This window comes from Colossoma macropomum, unplaced genomic scaffold (genome assembly GCF_904425465.1).
Source record: "Colossoma macropomum unplaced genomic scaffold, Colossoma_macropomum, whole genome shotgun sequence".
In the NCBI taxonomy this organism is placed as follows: Eukaryota; Metazoa; Chordata; class Actinopteri; order Characiformes; family Serrasalmidae; genus Colossoma; species Colossoma macropomum.
This window is the reverse complement of record NW_023496051.1, coordinates 3,917,321-3,927,851: the sequence shown is the minus strand read 5'-3', so window position 1 is coordinate 3,927,851 and position 10,531 is coordinate 3,917,321. Positions and strand designations below refer to the sequence as shown.

The 10,531-nt window shown below is 40.7% G+C and overlaps 1 protein-coding gene across 1 annotated transcript in view; it reads left to right on the top strand.

Annotated features, from left to right (window-relative positions):
- Nucleotides 1-1,146: 1,146 nt before the first annotated feature.
- The window catches only part of LOC118804578 (calpain-2 catalytic subunit-like), a 35,900-nt gene continuing 26,515 nt past the window's right edge, over nucleotides 1,147-10,531 (top strand). Inside the window, exons 1-3 of the mRNA XM_036565077.1 lie at nucleotides 1,147-1,171; nucleotides 2,680-3,017; nucleotides 3,714-3,783. Coding sequence (XP_036420970.1) covers nucleotides 1,147-1,171; nucleotides 2,680-3,017; nucleotides 3,714-3,783 — 433 coding nt within the window. The remainder of the gene's footprint in view (nucleotides 1,172-2,679; nucleotides 3,018-3,713; nucleotides 3,784-10,531) is intronic.

Sequence of the window (10,531 nt, the reverse complement as noted above, 5' to 3'; positions counted from 1 at the left end):
AGACAACATATCCAATGTTGAAACTGAGAGATTTTATTGGTTTTTGAAAAATATTTGCCCATTTTGAATTTGATGCCAACAACACATTCCAAAAAAGTTGGACGGGGGTAACAAAAGGCTGGTAAAGTTGTGCAATGCTATAAAAAAAAACCCGGTGTTTGAACATGACTGGGTATAAAAGAGTCTTTCAGAAGTAAAGATGGGGAGGCGTTCACCACTCTGTGAAAGACTGCAGGATCAAATAGTGCAACAATTCAAGAATAAAGGGGCTAAAGACCACTCAGCTTGTTATCAGTGCACAGTTCAAAAGCCAGTATTCATGATGGTATGGGGGGCATTAGTGCACATGGCATTGGTGACTGGCACATCTGTGAAGGCACCATTGCTGAATGATATATACATGTTTTGGCAACATATGCTGCCATCCAGACGACGTCTTTTTCAGGGAAGGCCTTGATTATTTCAGCAAGACAATGTAAAACCACATTCTGCATGTATTACAGCAGCATTGCTCCTTAATAAAAGAGTCCGGGTGCTAAATTGACCTGCCTGCAGTCCAGACCTGTCACCACTGAAAACATTTGGCGCATTATGAAATGAAAAATACAACAAAGGAGACTCTGAACTGATGAGCAGCTGAAATCCTATGTTAGGCAAGAACGGGAAAACATTTCACTTTCAGAACTACAGCAGTGTCTCCTCAGTTCGCAAACACTTAGTGTTGTTAAAAGCGGAGGTGATGAAACACAGTGGTAAACAGGCCCCCATCCCAACTTTTTTGAAACGCATCAAATTCAAAATGGGCAAATATTTTTCAAAAAACAACAACATTTCTCAGTTTCAACATTTGATCTGTTGTCTATTTTCAATGAAATATAGCACATTTTTTTTATTTGCACATCAATGCATTTAGTTTTTATTTACATTTTGCACAGCATCCCAACTTTTTGGGAAATGGGGTTGTAGTTCAAACTGAATCTCAAGTTAGAGTGGATTACACCTAACTTTAGTACGATAAAGAAAGTGCCACAGAACTTGGTCTGGGTTTCCTAAAAGCATCTTAGCACAAAGATAATTCTTAAATGGTAGAGTGAGCATCACACTGAACTCTCTCTCTCTACCAGTCAAGAAGATCTTAATACTAATATGCTTTTTGGGAAACTGGGCCCTGGTTAGTCTTAAGCAGGGGTTCCCAATTTCAGTCCTGGGAACCCTACTCTGTACACTTTTGTTCTTTGTCATATCTAGTGCACCAGAACTGCTGCACTGTTTAAGGTGGAACGGAAAATTCAAAACTGAAGCTGGTTACGAGTGTCATGGGGTCACGTACAAAGACAGCAAGCATTATAAGTGGATATATTGCTCTCCTAAACCTCATCTGCTAGCAAAGGAATGGCTATAAACTCTTCGGCCACCATGTTTTCAGATAAAGCCTTTTCCGCTTTTCTGCTGTTGCCCCGTCAACAGGGATGATTGACAGGTTGGGAGCACAGTATTCCATCTGAGGCCTGGTGCCAGTAGCATCTTGTGTACAATCTTGGTAAACGTGAGTTTCAAGCAAGGTCCAGGAGGTCATTCACATCTAAAAACTATATAGTAACTTGTGGCCTTAATATATTAGTTTGTGGCCTCAATATATTAATAGGTGGTCTTAATCTGTTAATTTATGGCCTCAATATATTGCTTTGTGGCTTCATTACAGTAACTTGTGGCTTCAATATAGTAACCTGTGGCCTTAATATATTAACTGGTGGCCTGCATGTATTTAATTTGAGGCTTCAATATAATAACTTGTGGCCTCAATATATTAGTTGGAGGCATACATGTATTAATTGATAGCCTGCATGTATTTAATTTGTGGCTTCAATATAATAACTTGTGGCCTCATTATAGTAACTTGTGGCCTCAATATATTAATCGGTGGCCTGCATGTATTTAATTTGTGGCTTAAATTTAGTAACTTGTAGCTTCAGTATATTAATTTGTTGTCTCAAAATGTTAATTTATCACCTTAATATATTGCTTTGTGGCTTCATTACAATAACTTGTGGCCTCAATATAGTAACTTGTGACCTTAATATATAAGTTTGTGGCCTCAATATATTAATTTATAGCCTGCATGTATTTAATTTGTGGCTTCAATATAATAACTTGTGGCCTTCATATATAAGTCTTTGGCCTTAATATATTAATTGGTGGCCTGCAGGTATTTAATTTGTGGCTTCAATATAGTAACTTGTGGCCTCATTATAGTAACTTGTGGCCTTCATATATAAGTCTTTGGCCTTAATATATTAATTGGTGGCCTGCAGGTATTTAATTTGTGGCTTCAGTATAGTAACTTGGGGTCTCAATATATTAATTTGTGGCCACAAAAGCTTTTTTTGCTATCGGAATCAAATAAATGCAGTGGTTACCTCAGATTTTGCAACTTCGTTACCTACAGGATAAAGTATGTGTAGTAATTCTGTTTTATATCCGTTAAAAATAAAATAAAAGTAACCAGCCAGATTTGACTGCAACACCCAGCTGTGAGATTCGTGAGAGATGAAAACAAAGCACAGCCAGTTTTACTTCCCAGTTTAGCCGCATAATAATGAGGTATCACAGCACCAACATGTCTCTTCCTCTTCCCCCTGCCTCTGAGACCCATTACAGACTGAATAAACCCCGCCTAAGAGGGAGAGTTCCTCAGAGGGGCGGAGAGAATTAGTTACTTAACTCACCTGTGCAGGTGGAAACCCTGGCATTGTGTCTTAGTTACCACAGCAGAGGAGCAACATGTCGGGAGTGGCTTGACTTTGGCAAAGAAGCGGGCCAGGGCCGCGGGCTTTGGGACCAACTCCAACGCCAACAAGTATCTGAACCAGGACTACGAGGCGCTGAGGAGCCAGTGTCTGAGCAGCGGCCAGCTCTTCTGTGACCCCACTTTCCCCGCCGCCCCAGAGTCCCTGGGCTTTAAGGAGCTCGGACCAAACTCGTCCAAGACGAGGGGACTGCAATGGAAAAGACCCGGAGTGAGTGCTGCTGAAGTCAGACTGGACTGAGGCCACTTTATACACTTTAACAGATGAATATAGTAGTTACCTCAGATTTTGCAGTCTTTTTACATATAGGTTGAAGTGTGTGTGGTAGTTCTGTCATTCAAAAACCTAAAAAGCCTTTTCATTGTCAGACTAACGTACAATTTTGATAGCGACTGAATAGAGTTAGCGGCTAAATGAGTATCATGAATGCTGTGTTGTGAGGATGAGGATTCTAAGATAGCAGTACATCTTGTATTTGGAGATAAATGCTGTTTTCCTCATGTAATGTTCAGCTTTACACATGTTAGGCCAAAAATATGGTGGTTTTTTTTTGTACACTTTTTTACTGAACAAAATGTGCCATAAGACCAGTAAGACCAGTTTCCCCAGTCTCCACGCAGATGTACTGTAAGGAAGCATAATTGAGGATTTTTCACTGAAGTAATGCTGGCTTTTACACACTACAGGCTTTTATCTTTGAAAATGGACAAAAATGAACTTGAACTTCATCTATTTCATAACAGGTTTTAGAGCCCACCCAAGTCCTCATTTACAGCACAACTGAGGCCTCCAGAGTAGAATCAAATAGACCAAGTTTGAATTAAAATAACCTAAAAATGTGGCACAGATTGACTTTAACACCTCTTAAGGCAGTATAATAGCTCATCTGCTTACTGTATTGTGCAGGAGCTGTGCTCAAAACCCCAGTTCATCAGTGGTGGGGCCACCAGGACCGACATCTGCCAAGGAGCTCTGGGTAAGTGAACCCATATCAGGACATTTATGTCTAAATCATCCATGATATTCTTACTGCATTTGTGGTAAACTGTGGCTTTGCTTTGCTTCAAAGTCTCTGAGTCAGGAAGTGACACTCCCCCCCCCCAACTCCCACCCACACACACACCTATCTCTCAAACACTGCCCTCTTTAAGCCACTACCAGAAACCGGTTCAGGCAGTTAAACAGCCTGTTTGGCGAAGCTTGTTGGTAGTTTTTTGGGCGTAATTATAAGTCTCTCAATTAGGGTTTGATGTGTGTCTGATTGTGCTTTCAGGTCGCACCTCAAACTCCAACAAATAAGCTTGTTGTTGCTGTTTGCAAGTAACATTTTACACACAGGGTGGAACATTATTTTGATAACGTCAGGAAAACACAGTGTGGAGTCTGTGTGTACAAAGTTATATGTCACATGTGTCAGGCTCCAGTCCTCGCGGGCTAAAACACTGCAGACTTCAGCTCACTGCCTCAATAAACATGCCTGATTCAGCTCATCAGCTCATTAGCGAGGCCTTCATGAACTGAATTCAGAGGGTTAGATGAGGGTAAACACTGATCTCTGCAGCACTTTGGCACAAAAGGTCCCCAGTTTGACATGCCTGTAGTATGTCTACAGTCGCTCACTCACTCATCATCTAAGTTACTGATGGGTCATTCTACAGAAACGTCCACTTTTTTATCTCTCCATAGGAGTCACTGGTGTTACTGATCGCCATCAGTGTTACACATAAGAAAGGTAACACCAGAGACATTCTTAATGAAAATGCATTTTACAAAATAACTGCTACAGAGCATCAAACCACATGTTGTCAATCATGGAAAATCCACTAAAATACGTTATTTAATCCATTTGTATTCTATTTTTTCACAATTACCTCAGAATAAAGTGGGTCACACCAGTGACTTCAGCTAAAAGCTTTATATGAAATCATGAGCTAAATGAGAAAATCTCTGATAACTGAAAGACACAGTGGACTCACCATGAACTTTTCTTCACAGATCCTCAGAAAACAGGTTAAAAGAAGTAAAGTGATGTCATCAGTGAGATTTTTATTTCAAAATAAGAGATTTTTTGTTATGTGGTAACACCAGTGACACGACTCCTGGGGACAACTTTGAATTATATATTTTATAATATTTATTTGGCATTTTTTTCTTTGTCATTTAATTTGTATATTTCATAGTCATGTATAGATTATTGCAGTTAAAATAGCAGAAAAACATGTTTATTGCCTCAAAACATAGCCTCAGCCTTTACACATGACTGTGAGGACGAGCTCTTCTGTGGTGCTTGGAATTCTAGATAATTGATTTAAAAACCAATATTGCTAAATTGATGCCTTAAGAAGACGTATAATTGTTAAAATAATGTATTGTTTTACTTTAAAATATAAATAAATTGTAACCCTAACAAGTTTTTCAAGTGTAATATATCTGTAAACGCTAGGGACACAAAAATAGACATTTCTGTAGTATGACCCTTATCCTCCAGGACTCCGGGGGGGTGCTGGAGCCTATCCCAGCGCTTACTGGGTGGAAGGCAGGAAACACCCTGGATAATCCTTCACAGGATGCCTACATTATGCAATCCGAGTAAAGTTGTGTAGACAGGTTACCGTATACAAGCACCAACTTGTGCTGTGCGTTAGCATGGAGGGAAGCTGGTTGTAATCAAGTTCAACTACCCGTTCCAGTTGCTTATTCACTGAGGTGTATGTCTGCGTTTAGGTTCTCTCTGCAAGGATGAATATACCAGATAGTTAACTAGTAAATACTAATATTTTTTCTGTGTTAAAAATACATAAATTACATAGTGCAGAGTATATTTTTTCCCATTTACCACCAAGTCCCCTGTTTTTCACTGGCAGAAGAGGCAGTGCTATATATCACATCTGGTGGTTGTTGTGGCATGCGCCTGTCCCCCGGGCCCCGATGATGACCGTGAGAGCCGGCAGGAAGGCATGTCCTGGGTGGTGGTGTTCAGGACACGAGCACCATCCCACTCTCACTCGCGATTCTCCTCTCAACGCTGTCCTTGCAGGGCTTCGTCCCCGCTTGGAGTTTGGGCCCCACCTTCCTGTCAGCTCTTGTGGTCAGGGGACGGGCGCGTGCCACACTTGTGTACCATCTAAAATGATTTCCCACTTGGAAATGCATGTTGTCAGCTGTTCAAATGCAATTTACAAGTGGGAAATTTGTTGTTTCCCAGGTTCTGACACCACTCAAACAGCAGGACATCACACAAATTTCATGACACAGTATCTATTTTGGTGCTTGCAATACATTTGCAATACAGAAAAATAAGAAAGAAATGCTAATAGTCATTTTTCTTTTGTTTTTAAGGGTCGACATCTAGTTACCCAAACAAGATCTTAGCATCTAGTGAAAGCAAATGTTCTTTGAAAACAAATACATTTAAATATTCACAAAGCACAAATGGTTTCCAGCGCTTTTGCGGTCTCTTTCAGGAATATCCCTGCTGAAAAGGACCATTAGGCACTGCTTTCTAATAAGAATTGGCTTAATGATTCCCGAGAATAGACCACTGGTCCTGTAGAATGCCTTTAGATCCTATTAGGAAACCATCAAATGCATTTATGATCAGCCACCGGTCACCTGTTTAACCATTACATAGTGATATCAACCCAATACACATTACAAAACCATAAGGAACCAACAAAAACACTGGTTGCTATGGGATCAAGGGCTGTTTTTGGTAGAACAACGGATGCCAGAATCTCTGATATCACAAATGTTGTCTAGTCTACACAACATGTATAATCTCACCATCTGAAAAATGAATATGAATTAGTGTCATATTAGTATTAGATTAAATTAGTACTGTAACATTCCCTATAAAGAAGTCAACTCCAACAGTACAAAACAGGCAACGGTTCATTTTCAGTTGTACAGCTCGTCCTCTTCAAGGCCACAGTGGGTTTGCACACATACACACTCACACAGAGGATAAACAAACATGTAGCGCTACATCACAGTTAGTATGGCTGGAGTACAGAAATGTTAAGCCTGACTGTTTTGAGGTTTTCTTTCTTTGTGTTCAGTGCAAACAAATTCTGTAGAGGAGAAGAGAATGCCTGGAGGGCTGGGTGCGTCCACTGAGTGTACAGTGTCTTTTGCATTTCGAGGCATTGTCCTGCTGGGCAGACGGCCTTGGTGGAGAGTAGGGGTTTGCTTGATGTTTGGTTCATTCTCTGAACACAACTGGCCTATAAAAAAACAGATGCATCAAAAGTTTGGGGACACCTATCTTTTCAGGCTGTTTTTAATACAGATGAATATGCTTTTGTTGTTGGTTTGCAGTAGCGTAGCACATTAAGGGTTAACTAGGAATTTTAAAATATTTAAGCTGGAATAATCATATTTTTAGACAAGCAACAGATACATCTCTGCCACAAACCAACACTTGAACTTTGTTTCTAGCTCCTACTGTTCGTGTACAGTTTCACCCAAAATGAGGGGAAGTGCAGTGTTACCTGGAGGGCTGCGTGCGTCCACTGAGTGTACAGTGTCTTTTGCATTTCGAGGCATTGTCCTGCTGGGCAGACAGCCTTGGTGGAGAGTAGGGGTTTGCTTGATATTTGGTTCGTTCCCTGAACACAACTGGACTTTTAAAAAAACAGAGGGATTTGAAAACTTGCAAAATGAAGTACCCTAACCATCAAAAGTTTGGGGACACTTATCTTTTTAAGCTGTTTTTAATACAGATGGCCATGCTTTTGTTGTTGATTTGCAATAACGTAATATATTCAAGGTTAACCAGAAATAGGTAGGATGACTTAATATTAGAATTTTTTAGATTTAAACTTTATCAGTTAGCCTATATTAGAGCACAAACACAAGTTGAGACATGGCAATAGGAAACTACATTGGTATTTCAAAAAATAGAAACATCACTGCCTGCATACCTCCATGTAAATCTTATCTATATGTTTCCTTTTTTCTACAGCAAACGGGTTTTGGGCAGCAGAAGGCGAGCCTTACTGCTAGAGCGTGATGATTGGCGAGTGGAGCATTGGCTGTTCGCGCTCACTGACGTCATGGACGACATGTACTTGTGACTCCTATAACTCGAGTTTAAAAGCTCTTAAAAATATAATAGCGGTGTTGAAATGTTTTATGCTGCTCTGTGTTCAGGAAATGATTGTATTCTTTTACATTAAAAATGTTAAAGCATTTATAAACTATGATTTTGCTCAAATGCTCCATATCAACCCATTCATTTTGGACTCACTCGGGAGCGCCCTCTAGTGTTTGAGAAAACCGGAAGACATTTGAGCAAAATCATAGTTTATAAAAACTTAAACATTTTTAATGTAAAAGAACACAATCACTTTCTGAACGCAGAACAGCAACTCAAGTTATAGGAGTTTAAAACAGCGCCTCATGTAGGTCCGTGACGTCAGTGAGCGCAAACAGCCAATGAGCTGCTCCACTCGCCAACCAATCAGCACTCAGTAGCACTAATGCCCACCTTCTGCTGCCCAAAACCCGTTTACTGTAGAAAAAAGAAAATATATCGGTAAGATTTCTTGTTTTTTTAATGAAATCCAACCCTCTACTTTCTAAAACTAAAGGAAAGTTCTGGTTCAGTGATTAGGAACTATTTTAACTGTTCATTTTTAGCCGTTGAGCTCCATTTATTCCCATTCATTGAGGACTCACTCGCGGGAGCCCTCTGCTGTTTAGCAGTCCTGTTTTTAATATAACGGGGGAAATGGGAAGTGGCCAGACTCTTCATAAACCGGCTCTGACGTAATGATGTACCAACTCCAAAAGAGACAAAAGAGGCACCAGTGTAGACTGCAGTGGGCTGTAAGGCCATTAAATACTTTGTGATATATTAATGAAGAATTCTTTTCACTTATATTACCAATAAGAGAAATTGGCATCATGTCTCGCGTGAACTATTGGCTACCATGCCCCATACTGCTCTGTTTCGTCCAGATTCTTAAGCTGTCAGAGAACATGCACAAATACAGATGAAATGAATGCAGAGAACAGACCGAAGACTCCGTCCATATCTGTATTTGAGCCTCACTCCAAGGAAACACTATAAAGAGCATGAAGTGTTGCAAAATACATGCAAAGTGTGAAGAAATAGCTGTTTTTCTGGTTCAAAAACTAGAAAAACTCCCTTCTGATGATGTAGCTTGAAAGCTATTTCTTTAGCTGATAAACACTAGGTGGCCAGTGGTACTGATAGGAAGCCAAATATGTTACAGCAGTTGTATATCTGTAGTATTGAGTTCATCGTTAAAATGGAGAGAATGGATCACTCAAATGGTAGAAATGCTCATGACCACAAGCTAAACGCTAGTTAGAAAGGTAGCTGGCTATTTACCTCAGTTTGGCTTCTTTCCTCTGGCTGAAATGGTGAAAAACATGTCTCTGACATCCATTTTGTGCTAAAAAAAAGTAGAATCACTTGTTTTTTTTTCGCAATTTAGCTCAACAACTAAAGTAAGGATTACTGTAATGCCAGCTTGGCTGTATTTACTAGTCTATAGATCAGTGGCTAGGCTAGCAGTCATGACCGGTCGACACCACAGCAATTTCCACTGGTTGAATGATGTATTTAGCGTAATTAAAGCTGGGTATTGTAGTGAGAGAACACATAAAATTAATATAATACAGTGCTACACCATAGAATATCTAGTTTTTCCTTCACTGTTGAGTTCATGTTCCAACACTTCAGTGGGTGGCTTTGGCCCAGCATAGATGCAACCACTGGGTGTGTCTTTAACAAGAAAACGAGCCCCATTCAATGCAAATGCATGTCAGGTGCTGGTGTGGTCAGGGCCCAGCGAGACAATGTGGCTGAGCTGCCTTTCAAACGTAAGCATACCTGAACAAAGCAGAAATGTGGTCGCCTTCGTTCTTTGTCATCTGCTGTTTGGGTGAACGTCCCCATAAAGCAGTGTTGAAACCTGATCTGTGTGATAGACAGGAGGGGAGGAGACCTTTCACTGACACAAAGCACACACACCGTCCTCACTCGTGTCGCTATGGCAATGCTGACATCAGAGAAGGCTGCAATATGCAAATAAGCCCTCTAACCAATCACAAAGTTTTGTATTCAGAGGAGAAGTCGCAATGTTTAATGTAGCTACAGTGCAAATATATATAAATAGGTATACACCGGTCAGGCATAACATTATGACCACCTCCTTGTTTCTACGCTCATTGTCCATTTTATCAGCTCCACTTACTATATAGGTGCACTTTGTAGTTCTACAGTTACAGACTGTAGTCCATCTGTTTCTCTGCATACTTTGTTAGCCCCCTTTTACCCTGTTCTTCAGTGGTCAGGACCCCCATGGACCCTCACAGAGCAGGTACTGTTTGTGGGGGACATCTCAGCACTGCAGTAACACTGACGTGGTGGTGGTGTGTTAGTGTGTGTTGTGCTGGTCTGAGTGGATCAGACACAGCAGTGCTGCTGGAGTTTTTAAACACCTCAGTGTCACTGCTGGACTGAGAATAGTCCACCAGCCAAAAATATCCAGCCAACAGCGTCCAGTGGGCAGCGTCCTGTGACCACCGATGAAGGACTAGAGGATGACCAACACAAACTGTGCAGCAGCAGATGAGCTATCGTCTCTGACTTTACATCTACAAGGTGGACCGACAAGGTAGGAGTGTCTAATAGAGTGGACAGTGAGTGGACACAGTGTTTAAAAACTCCAGCAGCACTGTCAGTTCTTCTC